This window comes from Erithacus rubecula (genome assembly GCF_903797595.1).
Source record: "Erithacus rubecula genome assembly, contig: scaffold_651_arrow_ctg1, whole genome shotgun sequence".
In the NCBI taxonomy this organism is placed as follows: domain Eukaryota; kingdom Metazoa; phylum Chordata; class Aves; order Passeriformes; family Muscicapidae; genus Erithacus; species Erithacus rubecula.
The window spans coordinates 1-25,632 of NW_027635689.1; the positions used below are offsets into that span (position 1 = coordinate 1).

General features: G+C 50.2%; 1 protein-coding gene and 1 pseudogene across 2 annotated transcripts; one reads left to right on the forward strand and one right to left on the reverse strand.

Moving 5' to 3' along the window:
- Nucleotides 1-303: 303 nt before the first annotated feature.
- On the forward strand, nt 304-6,249 carry LOC306816522 (leucine-rich repeat LGI family member 4-like; annotated as a pseudogene). Its single transcript has 8 exons — nt 304-375; nt 1,117-1,188; nt 1,477-1,548; nt 1,630-1,701; nt 2,928-3,104; nt 3,338-3,499; nt 4,377-4,885; nt 5,937-6,249. The product of its transcript is annotated as a leucine-rich repeat LGI family member 4-like (transcript).
- Nucleotides 6,250-8,254: 2,005 nt separating this feature from the next.
- LOC306816523 (FXYD domain-containing ion transport regulator 3-like) lies at nt 8,255-10,688 on the reverse strand. Its single transcript, XM_079332960.1, has 7 exons — nt 10,639-10,688; nt 9,941-9,997; nt 9,738-9,767; nt 9,249-9,272; nt 9,065-9,139; nt 8,585-8,615; nt 8,255-8,496 (listed from the first exon to the last, which is right to left on the reverse strand). Exons 2-7 carry the CDS (start codon nt 9,978-9,980, stop codon nt 8,355-8,357), a joined length of 342 nt encoding a protein of 113 aa, XP_079189086.1. The 5' UTR covers nt 9,981-9,997; nt 10,639-10,688; the 3' UTR covers nt 8,255-8,354.
- Nucleotides 10,689-25,632: the final 14,944 nt, after the last annotated feature.

Consider the following 25,632-nt stretch of genomic DNA (forward strand, 5'->3'; position numbering starts at 1 on the left):
TTCTCCAAAATTCCCTTTTTTCCCCAAATTCCATTTATTCCCCCAAAATCCCCATTTTTTCCTTCCCAAAATTCTCATATCTTTCCTTCCCAAATTCCCATTTTTTTCTGTTTTTTCCCCCCAAATTCCCATTATCTGTTTTCCCAAATTCACATTTTCCTCCCAAAATTCCCAATTTTTTCCCAAAATTCCCGGTTTTCCTTCCTATTTTCTCTTTTCCCCAAGTTCCCGGTTTTTCTCTTTTTTCCCAAATTCCCATTTTTTCTCTTTTTCCTGAATCCGGTGTTTTCTCCCCAATCTCAGCTCCCTGATCCGCTGGGACATCGAGGCCCTGCCCGAGGGGAGCTTCCGGCACCTCCCGGCCCTGACTCTGCTGTGAGTGACCCCAAAAATATCCCAAAATATCCTAAAAATCTGAAAACCACCCCAAAATCGCCCCAAAAATTCATAATAGCCACAAATTACCCCAAAATGTCCCAAATATTCCAAATTGTATCTAAATGGCCCCAAATATCCCAAATTATCCCAAACTGACCCCAAATTACCCCAAACTGACCCCAAATTACCCCAAATGTCCCAAATATACCAAAATTACCCCAAAAATGTTCCCAAATTGTCCCAAGATATCCCCGTATTTGCCCAAAATTATCTCAAAGTGCCCCTAAAATATCCCCTAATGTCCACAAATTATCCTAAATTGTCCCGATATTTGCCCAAAATTATCTCAAAATGTCCCAAAATGTCCTAAAATTACCCCAAATATCCTAACATTACCCCAAGTGTCTCTAAATTATCCCCAAATGTCCCCAAATTGTCCCCAAATTATCCCAAAATGTCCCCAGATGATCCCAGAATTGTCCCAAATTTGCCCCAAGTTATCCCAAATTAGCCCCAAAATGACCCCAAATGTCCCCAAAATGTTCCCAAATTGTCCCAAAATTCCCCGAAATGTCCCCAGGTTGATCCCAGATGACCTCAAATGGCCCCAAAATGTCCCTAAATTGTCCCAAATTATTTCCAAAGGGTCCCAAAATTACCCTGAATGGTCCTAAATTTGTCCCAAAATGTCCCCAGTGTCACCAGTCCCCACAATGTCCCTAATGTCCGCAATCCCAGCTTGGTCACCTCGGGGCGTTTGGGAAGCATCGGGGACGGAGCCTTCGCTGGGCTGGGGGCGCTGGAGTACCTGTGAGTTATACTGGGATATACTGGGAATACCTGTGTTTATACTGCCTTATACTGGGACTACCTGTGAGTCATACAGGGACAAACTGGGAGGGACAGGGATGGGGCAAACTGGGAGAAACTGGGGAAAATGAAGGGAAAACTGGGCCAAACTGGGTCTACCTGGTCCGTACTGATCCATACTGGTCTGTACTGGTCCATACTGATCCATACTGGTTTATACTGGTCCATACTGGCCAGTACTGATCAATATTGGTTTATATGGTTTATACTGGTCCATACTGGTCCCAGGTTCATTGAGGATTCCCAGCTCGGCTCCATCGCTCCCACGGCTCTCAGGGGACTCCGGGGGCTCCTGTTCCTGTGAGTGTCCCCAAATGTCCCCAGTGTTCCCAGTGTCCCCAATGTCTCCAATCCTCCACAATGTCCCCAATGTACCCACAGGAGTTTGGCCAACAACCGCCTGGAGTTGCTGCCACGGGGACTCTTCCAGGACCTGGGGACATTGACCCAGCTGTGGGTGACACCTTGTGGACATTGGGGACATTGGGGGGATTGGAGACACTGGGGACATTGGGGGGAATTGGGAGGACATTGGGAACATTGAGGGGATTGGGGACCTTGGGGGGATTGGAGAGTACTGGGGATATTGGGGGAGGATTGGAGACACTGGGGACATTAAGGACACTGGGAACATTGGGGGACTTTGTGGGGGATTGGGGACATTGGGAACATTGGGGAGAATTGGGGACATTTTGGGACATTGGGGGATATTGGGGACATTAGGGGGATTGGGGATATTGGGGACATTGGGGGGGCACTGCAGGGGTTGGCGCCATTTGGTGCCACCTGGTGCCACTTGATGTCACTTGGATGCCATTATGTGACACTTTGGTGCCACCTTTTGCCTCTTTGTGACATTTAGTGACACTTTGGTGCCACTTTGATGACATTCAATGACACTTGGTGCCACTTTGATGCCACCTGACACCACTTGGTGACAATTAGTGACACTTTGATGCCACTTTGGTGCCTCCTGGTGCCACTTGATGTCACTTTGGTACCACCTAACTCGATTTGGTGACATTTTAGTGCCATTTAGTTACACTTTGGTGCCACTTGATGTCACTTTGGTGCCATTTAGTGACACCTCGGTGCCACATGGCACCACTTCAGTGTCACTTGGTGACAGTTAGGTGCCATTTAGTGACACTTCGTGTCACTTGATGCCACTTTGGTGTCATTTTCCACCATTTGGTGCCATTTAGTGATACTGTGATGATATCTGGTGACATTTTGCTGCTATTCTGTGCCACCTGCTGCTGTCTGGTGCTACTTTGGGGTCATTCAATGTCACTTTGGTGCCATTTGATGCCACTTTGGTGCCACTTGGTATCACTTTGATGTTATTCAGTGACACTTGGCAACACTTTGATGCCATTTTGCTGCCACTTGAAGTCATTTAGTGACACTTTTGTGCCAGCTGGTGCCACTTTGATGCCATTCTGTGTCACTTGATGTCACTTTGGTTCCACCCAGTGCCATTAGATGCCACTTTGGAACCATTTGGTGCCATTTAGTGACACTTGGTGCCACTTTGGTGCCATTTTGGTGACACTTTGTGTCCCTTTGGTGCCATTTAGTGTCACTTGGTGCCATTTGATGTCACTTGGGTGCCATTTAATGTCCCTTTGGGGTCCCTCCGGTGTCCCTTTGGTGCCACCCGGTGTCCCCTCTGTCAGGGACCTTCGGGGGAACCCGTGGCGCTGCGATTGCCGCCTGCGCTGGCTGCTGGTCTGGCTGGGCTCCGCCCCCCCCAACCCCACATGAGTTCGGGGGGCGCTGCCGAGCACCCCTCCCCCACCAGGGCACCCCCCTGGCACTGCTCAGCCCCCGGCAGCTCCAATGCCAGCAACACGGTAACTGGGAGCGACTGGGACAAATTGGGAGCTACTGGGAGGGGACTGGGAGGGGATGGGAGGGCTGGGATGGAACTGGGAGTGACGGGAGATACTGGGAGGGACTGGGAGGTGAAAAAATGGGAATTTTCAGGGGAAAATGGGATGTCCCCAATGATGTCCCCAAGCTATCCCCACTATCCCCAATGTCCCTAATCCCCGCACTGTCCCCAATGATGTCCCCATGTCCCCAGAGCTGCGGCCGTTCCAGTCCCTCCCATTCTCGTCCCTTGGGGCAGAGTCCTTCACCCTCAGGGGACACCCGGGGGTGGCACTGGCCCTGCCACGCCGGAGCCTGCACCCTGCTGGAGTGGGACAGCTCGGGGGGAGGTTCTGCGCCCAGACCATCATCAACAGTGAGCGAAATGGGGGGAAAATGGGGGGAAACAGGAAAGAGGGGTGGAAATGGGGAAAACTGGGGGGGAAATGGTGAAAAATAGGGGAAAATTAGTGTGAATGGGGTGGGAGTGGGACCAGACTGGGGGGAGATTGTGGGCTCAAATCATCAACAGTGAGAGAAATGGGGTGAAAAAAATGGGAAAATGGGGGGAAATGGTAAAAAAATGGGGGGAAATAGGGGGAGAGATTCTGGGCACAAACCATCATCAACAGTGAGAGAAATTAGGGGAAAAAGTGGGTAATAGGAAAAATGGGAAAAAAATGGGAAAAATTGGGGAAAAAATGGGAAAAAACTGGGAAAAAATGGGGAAAATCAGAAAAGATGGGAAAATTGGGGGGGAAATGGGAAAAAAAATGGGGGGAAATGGGTGGAAATAAATGGGGAAGAATGGGGGGAAATGGGTGAAAATGGGGTGGATGTGGGACCAGCTCAGGAGGAGATTCCAGGCCCAGAACATCATCAACAGTGAGAGAAATGGGTGAAAAACAGGGGAAAATGGGAAAAATGGGGAAAAAATAGAAAAAATTGGTGAAAAAATAGGGGAAAATTGGGGAAAATAGAGGGAAAATAGGGAAGACATTCCAGGCCTACACCACCATCAACAGTTAGAGAAATGGGGGGAAAAATAGGAAAATGGGAAAAAATTGAGGAAATTGGTGAAAAAATTGGAAAATTATGAAAATGAGGAGGAAATGGGGACACTGGGAGGATTGGGGACATCAGGGACATTGGGAACAGTGGGGCAACTGGGGACATTGGGGCTGTCAGGGGGGCAGGGTCCTCAATGTCCCCCAATGTCCCCAGCGTCTCCAGTGTCCCCACTGTCCCCACAGGCTCCTCCCCGGTCGCCTGCCACCCTGTCCCCATGGGTGACACCCTTCTGGTGGTGGTGGCCCAGCTGGGCGGCGGCTCCTGGGTCTGGCGCCGCTCGGGCGGCCCCGGCTCCTCCTTCATACGCCACCAAGCCCTGGGCTCGGGCCACCTGCGCCGGCCGCACTCGGTCACCGCCACGCGCCTAGGCGGCCACCTCTACCTGGGGGTGGCCGACAGCTCCAAGGGCGGCACCAGCACTGTGTTCCGCTGGGGCTCCCGGGGGTTCTACCCGCACCAGCAGCTGCGGCCGTGGCAGCGGGACACGCACCTGGAGTTCCTGGAGCTGGGCGGGCGCGCGGCGCTTGTGGTGTGCAGCGCGGCCAGGAGGCCGCTGGTTTATCGCTGGAGCGGCAGCGGCTTCGCGCCCCACACCGACATCCCGCACGTGCCCGACGTGTACGCTGCCAAGCACTTCCGAGCCAAGGGCAGCGTCTTCCTGTGCCTCACCAGGTTTTTAGGGGACGCCAAGGTGAGAGGTTATGGGATTTGGGGCGATTTGTAGGGTTATGGGGTTATGGCTTCATGCCCCACACCAAACATGCCGCACGTGCCCGACGTGTACGTGGCCAAGCACTTCCTTAACGGGCAGCATCTTCTTGTGCCTGACGAGGTTTTGGGGGAATGCCAAGGTGAGGATTGTGGGGTTTTTGGGTTGTTATTGGGTTGTTACGGATTTATGAGTTTATTGGATTATTGGGGTTATGGGGGCAGTGTCTTCTTGCGCATGACGACAGTTTTGGGGGACACCAAGGTGAGACAGATGAGGGGTTGTGGGGTTATGGGGTCATCGGGGTTATGGGGATCCACTGTGGTCATTGTGGTCATCGTGCCGATCATGGGGGTCCATTAGGGTCACATGGGGCCACCGTGATCACTGGGTGGTCACTAATGACAATCGAGATCCATCAAGGTCACGTGACCCCACAAGTGACCCATAACGACCCCATGCCCAGGTGATGGCCTGGGGGAGCTCTGCCTCATCCTATAGCCCTATAACCCATCCCATGGTCCCATCCCATGACCCCATACCTGACACCACTGATCCATAACTGACCCCATAACCCCATTCCCAGGTGATGCTGGGAGGGCTTCACGTTCTGTGAGGTGCAGCAAGTGGTGACCCCATGAGTGACCCCATAACCCCACACCTGACCCCATAACTGACCCCATGATCCCAAATCCAGGTAATGCTGGGCAGGCTTCATGTTCCACGAGGTGCAGCAGGTGCTGACCCTATGAGTGACCCCACAACTGACCCCATAACTGACCCCATGACCCCACAACTGCCCCCATAAGTGACCCCATGACCCCACAACTGACCCCATAACTGACTCCATAACCGACCCCATAACTGACCCCATGATCCCACAACTGACCCCAAATGCAGGGTGTGCGCTGGAGAGCTCCATGTTTCCACGAGGTGCAGCACGTTCCAGCCCACGGCTGACCCCATGAGTGGACCCCATAACCCCATAACTGACCCCATGACCCCATAACTGACCCCACAACCCCAAATGCAGGTGATGCGCTGGGAGGGCTTCATGTTCCGTGAGGTGCAGCACGTCCCCGCCCGCCGGCTCACCTGGTTTTTCCCAGCCGCTTGCTCCTGGCGGGCCAGCGCTACGTCCTGCTGGGCAACAAACTTCGCGCCGAGCCGCGTGTTCGGCTGGGCCCCCCGGCGGCCGCCTCGAGCCTGGCCAGGAGCTGCCCGCACCCACACCCCGCGCCTTGTCGTCCCCGCTCGCCGCCGGCCAGCAGCACTTCCTGCTGGCCACCAGCTTCAAGGGCGCCACGCAGATCTACGCGCATGTCACCGAGGATGTGGGGACGTGAGGGGACAGTGGGGACAATGGGGACATGAGGGGACATTGGGGACAGCTAGGGACATTGGAATACAGTGGCCACCATGTCACTGAGGATGTTGGCACCTAGGGGACATCAGGGACAGTGGCCACCATGTCACCGAGGACCTTGGGACATGAGGGGAAATTGGGGACAGTGGCCACCGTGTCACCAAGGATGTCGGGACATGAGGGGACATTGTGAGCAGTGGCCACCATGTCACCAAGGACGCCGGGACATAGGGGACAGTGGGGACATCGGGGACAGCTGGGGGCATCGGGACATGAGGAACAGATGGGGACAGTGGCCACCATATCCCCACCGAGGACATTGGATGTGAGGGACAGATGAGGACATTGGGGGACAGTGGGCTCCATGTCACCATGGGCACTGGGACATCAAGGGACATTGGAGACAGCTAGGATAGTGGCCATCATGTCACCAAGGACATCATCACCTAGGTGATATCAGGGGCATGAGGGGACAGATGGGATGGATGGGGACATTGGAGGACAGAAGCCACCATGTCATTGTGGACATTGGGACCTGAGGGGACATTGGGGACATTGGGGGACATCAGGGGACAGTGGCCACCATGTCACTGAGGACACTGGGATGTGAGGGACATGGGGCACAGATGGGGACATCAAGACATGAGGGGACACCAGGGACAGTGGCCACCATGTCACTAAGGATATCGGGACCTAGGGGACATCAGGGGACAGTGGCCGCCATGTAACCAAGGATGTGGGGACAGCTGGGATCAGTGGCCACCACATCACCCAGGACATCAGGGACAGTGGGAACAGCAGAGACAGTGGGGGACGGTGGCCCCCATATCACCAAGGACATCGGGACATGAGGGGACATTGGAGACATCATGGGACAGTGGCTACCATGTCACCATGGCCACAGGGACATCAGGGGACAGTGGCTTCCATGCCACATCAGAATCTGAGGGGATAGATAGAGACATCAGGGGACAGTAGCCACCACATGACCAAGGACAATGGGACCTGAGGGGACATTGAGAGGGCATGGGGACAGTGGTCACCGTGGAGATGGGGACACGAGGGGACAGTGTGGAGACATGTGGTGGCAGTTTGAGGGGCGTGGGGACATCAACTGGACACTGGTGGGGACCTGGAGCCACCATGACACGATGACTCCATTGGGTTGACATTGTCAACCCAGTGTCCCCTCCTGGTGCCACTGTTGACCCAATGTCCCCAAGGCCACCATTGACCCAATGTTACCTCCTGGTGTCACAATCACCCTTGGCTGTCACTAAGGCCACAATCATTGACCTGATGTCCCCAAGGCCACCACTGTCACTTGAGTGCCATCATTGGTCTCGTGTCCTCTTCTTGTGCCACAATTGTCTTGATGTCCCCACTGTCGCCCCCATGTCCTCTCCTGGTGCCACTGTTGACCCAATGTCCCCTCCTGGTGCCACCATTGCTGTGATGTCCCCAAGGCCACTGTTACCCCAGTGTCCCTTCCTGATGTCACCAATGCCTCGATGTCCCCAAGGCCACCATCATGGATCCAGTGTCCCCTCCAGGTGCCACCATCGCTCTGATGTTCCTGAGGCCACCACTGTCACCCTGATGTCCCCAAGGCCACCATCACCCCCAGTGTCCCCTCCTGGTGCCACTGCTGACCTGATGTCCCCAAGGCCATTGTCACCCCAATGTCCCCTCCCAGTGCCACCATCACCCAGTGTCCTTTCCTGGTGCCACCACTGACCCATGTCCCCACGGCCATTGTCACCCCAATGTCCCCTCCCAGTGCCACCATCACCCGATGTTCCCAAGGCCACCATCACTCAGTGTCCCTTCCTGATGCCACCACTGACCCAATGTCCCCAAGGCCATTGTCACCCTAGTGTCACCTCTGTCTTTGTCCCCTCCCAGTGCCACCATCACACAACATCCCCTCCCGCTGTCCCCATGTCCCCCCCACTGTCCCCACAGTGCCACTGCACCTCCCCCAATGACCAAAATCCTTTTTTCCTCACCCAATTTTATTCATCATCCTTTTCTGGGGACATTTTGGGGACATTTAGGACATTTTGGGGGACACTTGGGGACAGCTCAGCACGAGCTGGCAGCTCCTGCAGAGAGATGGAGGATGGTCAGAGTGGTACTGTCCCCAAATATCCTCAAACGTCCCAGGGGAAGGGGACACTCACCTGTCCCAAGTACAGGTGGCAGCTCCGGGGGTGGGCGCCGGCGGCTGCATGGAAGGGGACAACTCAGTGTCCCCAAATGTCCCTAAATGTTCCCAAATATCCCCAGTGTCCCCAAATGTCCAAAGGTCTCACCTGGCCTTGCTCCAGCACTTGCACATCCCACCTAAGAGGACACAAAAGTGACACAGGGGACAATGATGCAGGAGTGACACAGGTGTCACACAGGTAACAATGACAGGTGACAATGACTCAGGTGACAGTGACAGATGTGGCACTGAACAGGTGGCAATGACACAGGTGACACAGGTGAGGCATTCACTGAACAGGTGACAATGACACAGGTGTGACACACAGGTGACAGGTGTGGCACACATAGGTGACACAGGTGACAATGACACAGGTGACAAGTGTGGCACTCACTGAACAGGTGGCAGTGACACACAGGTATGGCACACACAGGTGACACAGGTGTGGCATTCACTGAACAGGTGACAGTGACACACAGGTGACAATGGCATGTAAGTGACAATAACAGGTGACAATGACAGGTGACACAAGTGTGACAAAGGTGTGACACAGGTGAAAATGACAGGTGACAGGTGTGGCACTCACTGAACAGGATGATGATCCCGACCGCGCTCAGCACCGCGGCCACCACGAGGCCACCAACGCGCAGGTGACACCAGTCTGGGGAGGGGACACAGAAGGACAGCTTGGGAACACCTGAGATACACCTGGGGACACCTGAGATACATCTTGGGGACATTCCCAGTCCCTCCCAGTTCTCCCCACTCACCATAATGGAAGGGACTGGCAGCATCTGGAGGGGAAAGAGAGGGGTTAGAGGCGCCAGTATGGACCAGTATAAACCAGTATAAATCAATATGGACCAGTACAAACTGGTATGGGCCAATATGGACTAGTATGGACCAATATGGACCACTACAAATCGGTACGGGCCAGTATGGACCAGTATAAACCAGTATGGACTAGTACAAACCGGTATGGGCCAGTATGGACTAGTATAGACCAATATGGACCAGTAGAGACCAGTACAAACCAGTTTGGAGCCTCCCTCCCAGTATGAACGAGTATGAACTGGTACAGACCTCTTCCACCCAGTATAAACCAGTATGGGTTTTCTATCCCAGTATGATCCAGACCCTCTCAGTTCATCCCAGTCCCTCCCAATCCATTCCCAGTTCCTCCCAGTTCCATCCTAGTCCATTCCCAGTTCCCTTCCCAGTCCTTCTCAGTCCACCCCAGTTCAGTCTCAGTCACTCACCAGGGGGGTCTCCTCTGGCCAGGGACAAAACTGGGAGGGGGGAAGGGGACACCAGTTAAACCAGTTTGGGGTGGGCACTGGGCCCAGTTCCTCCCAGTAATGCCCAAAGTCATCCTAGTTCATCCCAGTTCCCCTAAAATCCCTCCCAGTTCATCCCAATCCATTCCCAGTCCATCCCAGTCACTCCCAGTCCCTCATAGTACCTCCCAGTATCACCAGTGCCCTGAGACTTTCCCGCTCCATTCCGTGACCTTTGATCCCTAGGGGAGGAGAAATTCCAGAGGGTCCCAGGGGGAGGGACTGGGCCAAACTGGGAAGGGACTGGGGGGAGGATTGGGGCAAACTGAGAGTGGACTGGGAGGGGACTAGGGCAAGCTGGGAGGGACTGGTGGGGATGAGTCACTGGGATTCCTGAGCAGGGTGGGACTGGGACAAACTGGGAGGGACTGGGAGAGAAGTGGGAGGGACTGGGAGGGGATTGGGGCAAACTGGGAGGGGCTGGGAGGGACTGAGAGGGGACTGGGATATACTGGGAGGGACTGGAAGGGAACTGGGAGGGACCAGTGGGGGATGAGTCACTGGGATTCCTGAGCAGGGTGGGACTGGGACAAACTGGGGGGGACTGGGAGAAACTGGGGAGGGCTGGGGGATAACTGGGATGAACTGGGGTATTACTGGGAGGGACTGGGGGTTACTGGGGTGTTACTGGGATGAACTGGGAGAGGCTGGGGGGGTTACTGGGGAGGTTACTGGGAAGAACGGGGGGGTTACTGGGATGAACTGGGAGAGGCTGGGGGGGTTACTGGGAAGGACTGGGGGTTACTGGGCAGTTACTGGCATAGACTGAGGGTTACTGGGATGAACTGGGGGGTTACTGGGAGGAACTGGGGGCCCCACTCACCTTCCCAGAGCAGCCACGAGGAACTGGAAATGGGGGAACTGGGAGGGGGCGGGGCCAAGGAAGGGGGCGGGGTCAGAACGGAGGTTTGGCCTTGGGGGGGCACTGGAAGGGACTGGGACATACTGGGAGTAATACTGGGACAGACTGGGGAATTCTGGGAGTACTGGGAACACTGAGGGGGCACGGGGAGGACTGGGACAAACTGGGAGTGATACTGAGAGACACTGGGGGCTACTGGAAGGGACTGGGGCTGTACTGGGAGGGACTGGAGGGACACTGGAGATGTGCTGGGATGAACTGGGAGTGTCTGGAGGGGCACTGGAGATAAACTGGGCTGTACTGGGAAGGGCTGGAGGGGTATTGGAGATGTAGTGGAATGAAATGGGCTATACTGGGAGGGACTGGAGGGGCACTGAGGCTGTACTGGGATGAACTGGGCTGTACTGGGAGGGAGTAGAGGGGTTGAATGAGCTGTTCCCGTTTTCCCCACCTCCCATTGGCTGAAGCTCCCGCCCGTCACGCCTGCAACCAATCAGTAGCCGGGAACAGGACATGTGGGCGGGGCCTGAACTCGGCGCCGCTTTAGGCACACTTAGCCTACGATTCCCGTCATGCATCCCGGCCCCATTGAAACTTAATGAAACTGTTCCTGCAACTCCCGTCATGCCTCGCGGCCAAAGAGAGCTGAAATTGCAAGTCCCGTCAGGCCCCGCGCTCCCCAGAGTTCCTTATCCTCCTCCATGTGCCCCGCAGTCTCGCCCCGGACCCTCCAGGAGCCCCCTGAACGCCTCCTCGGACCTACAAGTGCTCAAAATAACACAGAGGCGTCCTAACTATGGCTCCCATCATGCCTCGCGGTATGCAAAGGGTGCCACTAAAGCTGGGACTCCAACTCCCATCATGCCCTGCACCACATAGATACTTATGGTGGCTGGGCCTACATCTCCCGTCATCCCCAGCGGCAACACAACCCCCTCAGACAACTACAACTCCCGTCACGTCCCGCGCCCCAAAGAGAACCGATAGAGCCCCGCGAGTGCTCTCCAAGCGCTTCCCGACCCCATAGGATCGGCCCAGGTGCCTGTGTGGACCCACAAGTACCCTCCCGGACCCGCAAGCACTCCGTTACAGCGACTTCCGAGATCACAGCGCCCATAATGCCTCGCGGCGCCCATAGCGCGCCATTACCGCCGTGCCTCTACCTCCCGTTATGCCCTGCGGCTTCATCGAGATGCGTTAAAGAAGTGCCTCTATCTCCCGTGATGCACCGCGGCCCCATTGAGCCCCATTATATCCGCGCCTACAACTCCCATCACACCCCGCGGCCCAGAGAGCCCTGTTAGAACCCTACAAGGGCGCACCCGATCCCCAAATTCCCCCCTAAATTCCCTCCCCAGACGCAGAACTGCCCGAAAACCAGGACAAAAACCACCCAATTTATTTGGGCAGCAAAACCCAGAGGCCCTGGACCACCCAATTCTTTAATACTTAATTTTCTCTTCTCTTTAAAATCATCCTTTCAGCCTATTCCAGTTCGTCCACATTTTTATTTCTCCTGCTTCTTCCTCTTCTCTCGCTCCTCTCGGGAGTCTCCGCGGGTCTCTCATTGCAGGGGTCACTCCGAGGATCTCGGGGTCATTCTGAGATCCAAGAGAAGCAAAATTTAGACAGAGCAAGCAGCGCGGGGGGGGCAGAGGGGTCACACCCCACTCCATGCTCCACCGAACTTTGGTTTGCAGCTCCCTTTTATACCATGGTTTCCATGTTGTCACCAATAATCGCTATTTTTTTGTTGTCATAATTTTGCCAGGTAAGCAGTGGTGGTCCGTGTGATCGCTGGACGACGTGAAGTCTCTCGGCAATTTGTCCCATAGATAACCATCTGCTCTTGGTAGATAAGGAAATGGCTGAAGTCAGGCACTCTGCTCTTAGGGATAGATAACACAATTGATTACACAAAGGCAGGAAACCTGATTTTGCAGAATCTGTTGGGCTGTGTGAAAGCCTTATTTGGCAAGCTGTCAGTAGATACAACTTATTTACAAAACGCAATATTCATAACAGAATTATTTAATCTTATATTTTCCTTTCTTTAGTGTCCTGCTTCATTTCAGACCTAAGTATTCTGGTTTATACAAACCCCAATACTTTCATGATTAACACGAATCTTTTATCAATTATCACAATCTCCCCACTTCTTTTTTTAATCACATTGATTTGTGTTCAAGCTTCAAGTTGTGTCAGTACTTTTTGTACTAGATTTAATTCATTTACTGCCATTAATTTCGTTGCCATCTCAGGATCTACTGGTATTGCAACAACTTGAATTTCTTGATCCAAGACTGGATTACTCAAATGAAGCATGGAACAAAACAAGAGATGAGCAATAGTCCTAATAATGCACATATTAATAAAAAACTTAATTTCTTTTACTAACCTTCTCCTAACAGGTTTTTCTACCAGTTATCATTAAGCATAGAGTTCCAGGTTTGTACAGGTACGTGGGCTATTCGTTTTATTTCTTCTGTAATTTTAGTAATTACTTTACCCTTTTTATTAATTTCTAAGCAGCATTCAGAATTGCTGAGCTTCTCACTCACTCCATTTTCTTCAGCTAATAGATAATCTAGGGCTAGTTGATTTTGATATACTGCTGCTCTAGTTTGAGTGAGTTGTTTAGCTATGAATTCCATTGCTCAGGCTGTTCAATTGGCAGTAATTTCTATTGCAGTTTGTAGCCTGATAATTCTATTTAGCAGATAAACTGGAGTGTAATACCCCAGCTCCCATCTTGAACCCAGGTCTGGTCCATAGTACTCGATAATTCGTTCTGGGGGCCATTCCTTATCCTTTGTGTTCACCCTGTGGCAGGGCTGCTTTTGTTTCAATACAAAGTTTTATACAAGGGAACTCCTAACACTCTATTACCTTTTTCTTTTGGTAACACAAAAAACGCAGGCTGGATAATCCCTAGAGTACATGTCCCTCCATCTTTCTGGTAGGGTATTATAAGCTGTTTTCCTGCAGAGCCAAAATATTCTGTATGGGGCTTTCCAGCTTAGTGTAACTGATTCAGGTTGTTGCCAATATGTTCTTACATTTTTTACTTCTTCGTATGGGTTAGCTCTATTCTTATTATACCATCGTAGTCCTGTAAAATTGTTCTTTATACAATTAGCTTTACTTTACTTTCCCCAATATCCTTTTGGAGCTTTGGGCCACCATGACTGCTTGTATTTGTAATCAAGATAGTCTTAGAGGGGATGTGCCTCACATCGTTTCCTGATGTGTTATACATACTTCTCCTATTACCTCATGATTTAGAACTCACCCTTCAGGTCTATAGACTCCGTTCAATATTTCTGTTTGGTTCCACTGCAATAACTGTTCTGGGTCTAATCCCACCCCCTCCATGTCTGTAATCAATCATCTGCATTCCTCCACAGATCCAACAGTGAGTTCAATTCAGTAGTAATTTCTTTCATTAATTCCACAAATAAATTCTTTCCCGATGTGGGTAAGTCCAGTTTGCTGAGTTGTTATTTCAATTTCTTGTACATGTTAAAACTTCTCTCACGGTTTGTCCTTGTTCCCTTGAACGCTTTGGTTATATTCTTTATCAATTCCTCCGTGTAGGGATCTTGCACTCCTACCTGATCTCAATATCCCCTCATACCTTCTTTTGTGAATCAGAAGCGTGCTTCTCCTACTGGGCAACTTTGGTATTCCTATGGGCCCACCCTCCTTTTCCCAAATTGGTGGCTACCCAGTAACTTTTTCCCATGATAGTGCAGGTTTCTAAGTTGTGCTTATTATAGCAGGCTGAATTGATGTGTATGTGGAAGGCAAGGGTGGATACCGTGTACCTAATTGTCCGGTAACACTTGGAACAAGCATCAGCACTATTTCCTTTTGTCATAATTAGCAATAGGATGAGTCGTTTTCATCCCTCTTCCTCCCTCAAGGCCTATGGGGTTGCTACCAGTAGCTGAGGGTTGTTTAATCTTCTCGGCAGCAGGGAGTGCGTCCTGGGGTCTCCCACTTTGTCTCTCTCTTTTGGTATTGCTTCTTAGTTTTGTCCCAGCTTTTAGCTTTAACATTCCAGTACGAGGTACAGCAGTAACAGCATGATATACACAACCCTTTCTGGATTCTTTTGCCAATACCTCCGCTTTGGCTTTCTTCTTTCCTCATGTTCCAATCTTAATAACTCCCACCAGTTATGATCACCAATTTTGATTTTTCTTTGTGCTGATAGGGTATTAAGTACCTTAACAGTTTCCTTACATTAATTTCTTTTACATTGGACATATAATGCAAATAGGAGATACCTACCATCAGAATGACACCACCACAACTCAGTACAATATGGACTCTTTTTGCTAATTTTCAGGTAAATTATCTTTGACACTTCTCAGCTGTAGATTTTTACTGTTTCTTAGGTATTTTCCATTTAACAGGCACTAGAAATTCCCATTTACAAAGCAAAATTATTATATAAGTCACAGGTTAAGGCCAGAATAGGAGAACTTTCTGACTGAAACAGTCCTGATCTTCTTGTTTGAAGAGGAAGCATATTTCCTCAGATGCAAAAGCTTAAAGTCAACTGCTAGTGTTTTTGTTTGTACACATAACAGGCCAAGCACTGAGGCTAAAGAAATTTGAGATAGTAAATAAATACACATAAAACAACACTAAAAATGAGAATGTAATAGCACTAATTGTTTAAAATTTTAACTACTATACAAAAGCTGCTGAAGTGACTTTCTTTTAAATAAGCCATCACAGTTTATATGTAGCAGATGTGTTATGCTAATACAGCATGTCCTATTTCTTATTTTCTTGCACACTGCCAGGAGCAAGACATTTCAGAGACCTTTCTTAGTTTTAACTGCCATTTTTTAAAAAAATTCTTCTTATAACAGTTATTCTATGCAGCCTCACTTGGGGCAGCTGCTGCTGACTTTTGTTTCAGTATTGTCTTGTTTGTTGCATTAATTTGGTTTTCAGGATAAGCCACATCAGTTTGATGTGCTTACAGAGCACTAGATGCTACTGTGCTCTACACACACTCTCCTGTAAACATTAAAACATTTCAAGGAATCAGAGAATTACAGAATGTGTCAGGTTGGAAGGAACCACACTGAGTCATTTGGTCTTATCTCCCTGCTCAGGGAGGGTGTCCTTAGAACACATGGCACAGCACATTTATTTATTTTTATCTGTGGCATTGCACTCATAGAAGACTTAGCAATTATTGTAAACCTTACACAAAATCCAGGACTGTTCTAGTTATGAAGGTGAAAGAGGTTAAAACCTCAGGAGAGGTTAGGTTAGATATCAGGAAAACGTTTTCTACCCAGAGGGTAGTAGGACACTGAACAGGCTCCTTAGGGGAATGGTCACAGCACCAAGCCTGACAGAGTTTAAGAAGTTTGCACAATTCCTTCAGCATGTGTTGGGGTGTCCTGCAAAGAGACAAGAGTTGGACTTAACTTTCATGTGTCCAACTTAGCATATTCTGTTATTTTGTGATTTTTATTATTTACTATGTGCAGCACACTCCAGGTGCTGGCTGGGCAGTGAGGATTACAGCATTTGAGAAACACAACTGTCCTGGTTTAGGACAAAATTAGGGGAAAAATCTCCAAAAGGAGCCCCCTAAAGAACAAACTCAAACAACTCCTCCCCCTCCCACCACAGGTTCGGGAAGAATTTCCTCAGAGGAAAAGTGGAAAAAACTTGTTTATTTACCAAACCCACAAAGGAAAAACACTCCCCAACAGAAGAAAAAAACAGCCACGGTGCCGGATGACAAAAAAACTTACACCGTCTGAGTGGATGTACAGACTCAACGTCGCCGGTGCCAGGGAGGGCAAAAAGCGTAGTGCTTGCCATGAACAGGCAGAGTCCGGGGTTTCTTGATGTTCCAGGTCAGGTTCGGGTGGGATTTCTAGCTAAACTAACTAATAAGGGAAAAAAAGAAAGCCAAGCAAAGTAAAAGCCCAGGCGCTGAGCCGGCAAAGCAGGCAGCCCAACCTGCGAGCCCCCCTCCCCCCAGCCCAGACGATGGGGGAGGGGCACTGGCTAATAAGACAAAACAAACCTTCACAGAATCAACTCTAAAACCACCGAACATCCAGGCATGAACAACACACACGATTGGGGATACAAAGGATTGTAACGTCACCCCAGGACATTCCACCCCTTATCTCCATATTGTGAACATATTAAAACTTCATTAAGTAAAAACTTTTCTTTCACTTGCTCACACCTTCAACACTTACACATTTCCTTCCATCTTACTTGCTCAGACCTTCAACACTTACACATTTCCTTATGTCTCACCCCACAATCAGTTCTCTGTGAGGCACACATCGTGTTGTTCCATCTTTCTGCATTATCCACCATGTACATCCTGGTCTTTGAGCAAAGACAATCCCACAAATGGGTTTGCCTGTACTCGAGGCAGCATTAATCCATACTGCCTTCCCTAACAAACCTCTGACATGGGCCACTGGGACTTTATCTCCATCCACTATATTAAGGGAGTCAGACTAGGCAGGACCTGCTCAGTTGGTGGAACATCGGGTGTTGACTAACCCAGTGGCCTTTGCTAAATGCTGTTCCCAGTTTTTAAAAGACCCTCTACCCAATGCTTTCAAGGTGGTTTTCAGTAATCCATTGTACCTTTCCACTTTACCTGCAGTTGGTGCATGGTAAGGGATGTGATACATCCACTCAATGCCATGTTCCCTAGCCCAAGTGTTAATGAGATTATTCTTGAAATTAGTCCCATTATATGATTCAATCTTTTTAAGAGTACCATGCCTCCAAAGGACCTGCTTTTCAAGCCCCAGAATGGTGTTGCAGGCTGTGGCATGAGACACCAGATAGGTCTCCAGCCATCCAGTGGTGGCTTCCACCATGGTTAGGATGTAGTGCTTGCTCTGGTGGGTCTGAGGCAGTGTGATGTAATCAATCTGCCAGGCCTCTCCATACTTATACTTGGACCACTGCCCCCCATACCAGAGGGACTTCACCCCCTTAGCCTGCTTGATGGCAGCACACGTCTCACAGTCATGGATAACCTGGGAAATACTGTCCTTGGTTAGATCCACCCCTTGGTCTCGTGCCCACTTATAGGTGGCATCTCTGCCCTGGTGACCTGAGGCATCGTGGGTCCATCAAGCCAGCAACAATTCTCCCTTGTGTTCCCAATTAAGGTCTATCTTCGACACCCCTATCTTTGCAGCCTGATCTACCTGCTGATTGTTTTGCTGCTCTTCATTGGCTCTACTTCTAGGGACATGGGCGTCTACATGGCAAACTTTCACAGGTAGCTTCTCTAGTTGAGTAGCGATGTCTTTCCGTTCTTCAGCAGCCCAAATTGGTTTTCCTCTACGCTGCCAGTTCGCCTCTTTCCATGTCTTCAACCATCCCCACAGAGCATTGGCTACCATCCAGGAATCAGTATACAAATAGAGCTTTGGCCACTTCTCTCTTTCTGTGATGTCTAGGGCAAGCTGAATGGTTTTGAGTTCAGCAAATTGACTTGATCTGCCCTTTCCTTCAGTGGCCTCTGTGACCTGTCGTGTGGGGCTCCATACAGCTGCTTTCCACCTCCGATTCGTCCCTACGATGCGACAGGAACCGTTGGTGAGCAAAGCGTAGCGTGCTTCCTCTGCTGGTAGCTGGTTGTATGGCAGAGCTTCCTCAGCCCATGTCACTGGTTCTTGTTCCTCATCTGTGACACCAAAACTTTCTCCTTCTGGCCAGTTTGTAATTATTTCCAAAATCTCAGGGTGATTTAGTTTTCCTATCCTGGCGCGCTGAGTGATGAGAGTAATCCACTTGCTCCACATGGCACTGGTGGCATGGTGGGTGGAGGGAACCTTTCCACTGAACATCCACCCCAGCACTGGCAGTCGGGATGCCAGGAAGAGTTGTGCTTCCATGCCAATCACTTCTGAAGTGGCTTGGACTCCCTCATAGGCAGCCAAGATTTCCTTCTCCGTTTGGGTACAGTTACCTTCAGATCCTCTGTAACTCCAAAATCCCAGGGGTCAGCCTCGGGTCTCGCCAGGCACCTTCTGCCACAGGCTCCAAGACAAACCATGGCTCCTGGCTGCACAGTAAAGTACATTCTTTACATCTGGTCCCATCCTAACTGGGCCAAGGGCTACTGCATGGGCAATCTCCTGTTTGATCTGGGCAAAGGCTTGCTGTTGTTCAGGGCCCCAGTGGAAATTGTTCTTCTTGTGAGTGACCAGGTAGAGAGGCTGCCTCGGCAGGGCTCGCAATGAACTTGGCTCGTTTAGTTCTTTCAGCAGCCATGCAGAGAACAGAAGGACAAAGTGGCAGCAGTGGCTTTTCTTGTTTTCCGGTGCCCCGCGTGAAGGGAAGGCGCAGGGCGGGGCCGGCAGCCAGCGCAGCTTTGCGCAATGCCGAGGGAGCCGGGTGAGCAGCAGTGAGAGGCACGGCAGCGATCTCTGCCAGGCACAGCCGGATGGCATCAACCTTTCAGCTCTTCAGGGCTCTATAGAACAGAACTGCTTCAGCTGATAAAGCTTGAGAACAAACAAACCTGGAAACACCCTTTGTCTCCCGAAGCAGAAAAAGGAAAGATGAGGACACTTAGGGACAACAACATGGACACTGAAGTCAGTGAAGAGCGAGTAAAATTCTAGATGGGGGGATTTGAGGAGATGCCTCAGTCTGAGGCTGAAATCCTCTTGTAAGGCTATAGAGACGATATAATTGATATATCAAACCTTTTTTTTCCTGTAACTCATGAAAATACATTGGGGGGGATGCAGCGTTCTAACCAGAGCCATGAACAGAGGAAGCAGTGCTGAAGTGACCAGATGTTTGAAGCAATTTTAATTCAAAGAGAAATGTAAATAGAGAGAGATGAGAAACCTTGCCCCAGTGATAGCAGTAGAAAAGCCTCTGTTCCCAGAGATGGATCAAGTGAACTTTTGTTTTATACTAGAAGAGCTCATCATTAAAATAGCACCCCAGTAAGTTGACATGGCCCATGAAAGCAGCTGTGGGATAGCTGCGAGGTATGAGAGCAACTTTTCACACCGCGAGCACATTTTCCTTTCCCGGGCACCTGATTCGCTGTGACATTAAAGCCACAGGAGAACAGTTTCTTGTGGAGAAGTATCCATACATGGCAAGAGAAGCTCCTCTCCCTGAGTGAACTGGAGAAAGACTAATTTAGAGCTGACTGTCTCTGTACATTGTCAGTAGGAAATAAAAGAAGGTAGGAGGCAGAAGAAGTGTTCTGGAGGTTTATGCTGATTTTTCTTACCTGTTTTGTGTTAATAAATTTTTTCTTTGCATACATTAAATTTTGTGCCTGTTTTACCCTCCTTCTCCTAATTCCTTATCTCAGAAAAGAAACGTGAGTAAATATATTCCAGTGGGTGTGCTGGCATTTAGTCAGCACTAGACGCACTACACAAGAATATTCAGATTGCACTTGAAAAGCCCCACCTGAACTTCTCAATTAGAATAGTACTTCTGTGACTCCTTCTGTATTTATCACTTGGATAAACTTCACAGCTATATTTTCTCACACGTATCCAAGCTCATATCTTTCCATGAGGTACTCTAGCACCTAGCCCTCTTTGCTTTTTAGCCCAGACCTAATATTAAACATTGATGGATTATACATCTGTACCCCAAAATTTATCTGGGATCTCATTTCACAGTAGAAGCTGAGGCCAAAGCTCAGAGAAGTTACTCCTGAAATTTTCTTTGGGATCCCTTTCATTCCAAACAGTTGGCAACACACAGTGGTCTCGAGAATTTTACAATTACACCCAGAAGGTAATTGATTTCCAAAGGTAGTTTTCATGGCTAGTGTTGTTCTGCAACTCGCACTCAGTTTTCAGTTGGGTTGTTTATACTTTAAAAATAAAGTGCTGCACATAAACAACGACAACCATTAAAAGAAGCAGCACTGATATTTGCAGACACTTCTCCAGTAGCCAATATTTGTCCAAACATATTCTAATGGATGCTGAAGATGACAGTCAAGGATCACAGTATTCAATGATCTTCAGGATCCAGACCCATGCACTACAGTTCCCAAATGACAACACAAACATTACAGAGGGAATCGATAGCCAAGCCCAGCAGAAGACCCATCTTGAGATGCTTCTAAGCCCTGTCTCCTTTTCCCTACCACCACCTCTGCTCTTGGGACAGATGATGTGGGGTTTGACATGGAGCTGGATCATCAGAGATGGGCAAAATGGTGAATACACAGAGGTTTGCCTAAATACATGGGACAGCTGACTGTGCAAAAGAACCTCATGAGACAGGAAGAGAGAGCTGAACAGCACAGTGGAGCAGCAGACACCTTGGCTTACCTCATCTCCTGGGACTCTTGGATATCCAGCTGCAGAGAGCTGTGCAGAGACCCTGCAGCACTGCCAACACGGGGACGGACTGCTTTGTGGATAGGGGGAATCAAAGGCGGTCCCAATGACCCCTTTTTCACATCCCCACCACTGGAATACAGCAAGGATGCCTGGAAAGAGTGGAACAAAATGCTCAGATGAAGCATCCAGCCTTGCCCCCATTCAAGACTCAAGATATTTAGCCACATTTTGAACTGGGACCTAGCAGGAAAAGACAAGCTGATGGAGCAGCTTGGCCCAGGATGGGGAATGGAGAGGGAAGTGGTGAGGGAGAGCCCATGTCCCAGATTTGGCACCTCTCCCCTCAAGCTAACTGTTTTGGAAGGGTGGCTACATTCCCAGCTGGAATCCACATGTTTGGCATCAGTATGTTCAGGGGTGCCACTGCCTCCACTGGCCTTTTGGATGGTATGGGAATGGGTTTAGATCACTATACTCTCCCTGCCCCTTAGACATCTCACAGCCACTGCTGATCTCCAGCCATGTCCCCACAAAGCCATTCTGCAGGATGTCAAAACCTGCTTTTCTCAAGGCCCTCATTCCTTCTGCTGCTGCCCTTCCCCCTTTCACTTCCCCAGCAGCCTTTCAGCCCAGAAGCTGCTGAGCTCTTGGGATGCTCGCTGCTCTCCAGCTCCCACACCTCCAGTATCTCAAGCTCCCTGGCATCCAGGAAGTTCAGCAGAGCTCCCTGCCCTGCTGCTCTCTGGAAGGTCTCTGCCAGCCCAGGTTTCTCCAGGGCCCCCATGCCGTGGCCAGGAAGGGGAGTGGAGGCACAGGGGCAGATGCACACCCTTGCTTACTATCCCATCATTTCTGGCACAGCTAAAGAGCCGAATCAGGACCTGTTCCAACTCCAGTTAAAGGATCAGATCCTGTCAGGGATCCATTGGGCCCTTTCTCTTCGAGGCTGACATCAAGTACACAAGCCTTTGATTGTCCAATCAAATTGTCCAGTTCTGGACAGCATTCGCCAATTCTGTTTACCAAAGCTGTTGTTCACCTGTGTCCTCCTGCATCCCATGGCAAACCCAAAACAACTGCAGGTGCTGGTCCTGCTGCAAAGGCAATCGTGTGGCTGGGCTCTGGGCTGCTCTCCCTATGGCCATTGCCCATCCCTTCCCTCTGGACAAAGCCATGCCAAGGCACACTGCTGCCCAGAAGCTGATGAAGTCTAGAAACAGCATCACAGACAACTGTGCAGAAGGCCATGGCTCCACAACTCAGAAGCCACGGGGATGGTGGCGGCCGCTGACAGCCCAGGCCGCTCCTCTGGCCTCGGGGCCGTGCCCAGCACGGGCTGCGGAGCCACTCCCAGCGCTGGTCCCGGAGTGAGCAAAGTTCATTTGTGAGCCCTGCTGAAATAGCCCCGGCCGCGCCGGCTCTGGCCGAGCAGCCCTGGCAGCTCCGGCTGCCCGCAGGGCCTGGGCGGTGCCGATGGCCTGGGCTGTCCTGGTGGCCCGGCGGTGCGATGGCCTGGGCTGTCCTGGTGGCCTGGGTGGTGCCCGCAGGGCCTGGGCTGTCCTGGTGGCCCGGGCGGTGCCGGTGGCCTGGGCGGTGCTGGTGGCCCGGCCCCACGGTGGCAGAAATCTCAGCCGAGCTGTGCTTTGTCATGGCCACGCAGCCGTGTGGGGACTGGCCAGTTAGCTACTCAGAGGCCAGAAGCCAAGAAGATTCCCAGGCTTTCCTTCATTTTTAAATGTGCTTTTCCACAGGGGCGTGATTAGCTGCTTCAAGTGGTCTAACTGGATATCAATCCCCAAACTTACCCAGCTCAATGGCCAGTCCAAACCAGTCAGTTCATTGCCTCTGGCAGGTCCTGACAGGCAATCACCCCCCACCCCCGACTGAAAACCAGGCTTTTCTTGAAACACTACAGCTTGCATAGCAGGTGGAAAAAGCCTTTCTCTTCTTGCAAGAACAAGGAGGTGGAATATTCTTCCCAGAACACAGCAGTGCTCTGACAACATCTAGCATGAGATCAGCACCAGTGTAAGGCACAAGCAGCAAAGTCAAGCTTTGTCAGCAGAGCCAAAGCAGCTGCCCTCCATACAGGCTCGTGTCTCAGCTGAGCAGCTCTTGCTGCTACAATGAGGCTGTAGGAGTCACTTGGCTCCAAAAGGAGACAGCAGATTGGGGAGTTATGATGCAAGTTGAAGAATGACTGCTGTGTTTCAGCTGCAGCTTGGTCAGCTGTGTCTGACTGAGCAACTGAAAGCTTCAGGACAATTAATCAGCTTTGAATCTTGTTGGGTTGATGTGTTGCATATCCTGCTTCATCAGAATGACCAAGCTAGGAAGGTTTGTCTCCTTTCATGCTACACCTCTTCCCTCCCTTCACTTTCTCCCTCCTCATATGTTCTTTTGTCCTCCATTTTCTCAAGGCCAAGATCCAGCAGCAGAAGCAGAGAGAGCTCTGAACATGCAGGTAGGTACAGGGCACGTCTGTCCTAAAATGACCATTGGAATCTTGACTCAGAGGTGACTTTTGGAAAGCTTGGTTAAATATCATTCTTTCAAAAGTTTCTGTAAATTTTTTGATGCTTGATGGGCTCAGTGGACACCTCCCAGAGCCCAGTCACTGGGAATGTGCTCCAGTGACTCAGTGAAAATTCCTGAAGTGTGAGTGGCAGGAGCTGGAGTGGGACCTTGAGTCTCTGGAAATGCAGGGCAGGAAAAGGAAACATTCCTCTCCATCCTGCACACGTTTTTATCTCCATGCAGCCTTTCTAGTGTAAACTAATAGAGAAAAAAAAGGCATTTAGCATGAAATGAGAAATGTTCTCACTTCTTCCTCCTGGCCTTGTAAAAGAAAATCTTTCCTTGGGACATGGTCTAAGCTGGACCCTTTGACATCAGAAGGAAGATTATGGGTACTGATTCATTTTGCACTTGGGGAAAGAGGGAAACCTCCTGTGACAGAAAGTCCTTTTTGAATTTTCCAGTTAAGGAGAAGGAGACTTCCAAATGGATGCAGCCTATGCAGGCTCTGAGTTTGTCATGCTCTGACAGCACAAGCCCAAAACCACCTATGGCAGGTTCACGATGACAAATCTCTTGCCTGACTCTCTCTGTCTGGGTCAGTGTTGCAGGCTGAGGCTGGGGGAGGAGATGCCTTCTACCTTGTCCCCTGTCCCTGCCTTGCCTGATCCCTGACAAGTAGAATTGTGCCAGACAAAATGGTGCATCTGTGTCAGCCAATGCTTTCAAGTTGAAAGCCTCAGTGAAAGTCTGTTGTTCCTTTGCCATCTCTGGTCATGAACTGATAGGAGTGATGAGACTTGAAGAAATAATTTTGCTGATGCAGAAGAAGATCCACATCCCTTTGCTCAGGGTTATTTCTGCCAAATCCTGGGTACAGCCCCTTTGGAATGACTCCTTATTGCTGATATGCAGGGATGGCTTAGTGTAGCTGGGGAGAAGTATTGCTCAGTAAGTAAGGTGACATTTTTGCTGGACTCATTCTCAACTAGAAATGTCTTCTCACTAGACTTTGCCTGTCTCTCTTTTATTCTGAACGGAACATTCTACAGGAGAAAAGTATCAGTTCTAAGACCCTTTTTCCCCTCTTACTGCTTGGCTGCTCTATGATTTTATGCTGTGTGAAGCCATGTAAAGAATTAGTTTCTTAATTCTAATGTCCCTGTTGAAGAGTATTTAGAATGACCTACCCTCTGCTATTTCAATTAATCAATTTCATTGTATTAGGCATAATCAAAATGTCTTGAGGCAGGTCATGTTTTTGTTAGTTTTAGGTGCTTCTGCAGGAAGACAGGGTATAAACCCTTCAAAGAGTAAAGCAGAGCAAAAGTGAAACTTGTGGATGACCACTTTATTCCCTTCAGTTACAGGCTTGCAGATTACTGGGGATATCTAATGGGGAAAGCAAAGCTTTTTTGTGTATATAACATGATGCCTTTGTTTGTGTACGAGCACTTCCTTTGTTGTAAAGAGAAATAAACAAAATCCCAAAAATGAAAAACCCAAGTTAGAACCGAGTGGGAGTTACAGAAATAATGGCCTTGAAAATGACTTTTGAAAACAATTACTTGCTAGACTGTGTCAAATTCTAGAGACCACTGTGAGTTTCCAGTTCCTTGGAAGGAAAGGGATCCTGTAGTAGTGGAGAGGCAATGGGCACACATCAAGTTGTAGAACCCTTCTACTGGCTTGCCATCTCCACATTGTTCAGAGAAATTCAGCTGATGCTTGTTTCAAAAATAAAAACAGCCAATCTTTTCAGTAACTGAAATAAGCTTTGAATTCCCCATCCATTAGATGGGTTGATAGTACAGGCATGAGTTAAATTAACTCACTTCTTCTCTTGTACCTGATCTACAGCACAGACCCAGAGGACGAAGGGAAAGAGCCCTTGGTGTGCAATAGGACCTGGGATGCCTCTGTTCCCACGGAAACTGGCTGAATTGTTCAGCATGGAGACCTATGTGCGGAACCCGGCGCTGGGAATGGAGGCCTGGGCTGGCCGGCTCAGGGGGCCTTGGCCCGGGAGCCCCGGCAGGGGCAGCTGAGCAGCACTGCCCCCAGGGTCCCTGCCAGGAGG

What these genes read in the sequence shown, in the direction of transcription:
- LOC306816523 (XM_079332960.1), bottom strand. Translation starts at nt 9,980, where the DNA reads ATGGAGCGGGAAAGTCTCAGGGCACTGGTGATACTGGGAG. An exon ending in GGCCAGAGGAGACCCCCCTG is followed by an intron (nt 9,273 to 9,737) that starts GTGAGTGACTGA and finishes TTTCCCCTCCAG; the next exon opens with ATGCTGCCAGTCCCTTCCAT. An exon ending in AAGTGCTGGAGCAAGGCCAG is followed by an intron (nt 8,497 to 8,584) that starts GTGAGACCTTTG and finishes CCTTCCATGCAG; the next exon opens with CCGCCGGCGCCCACCCCCGG.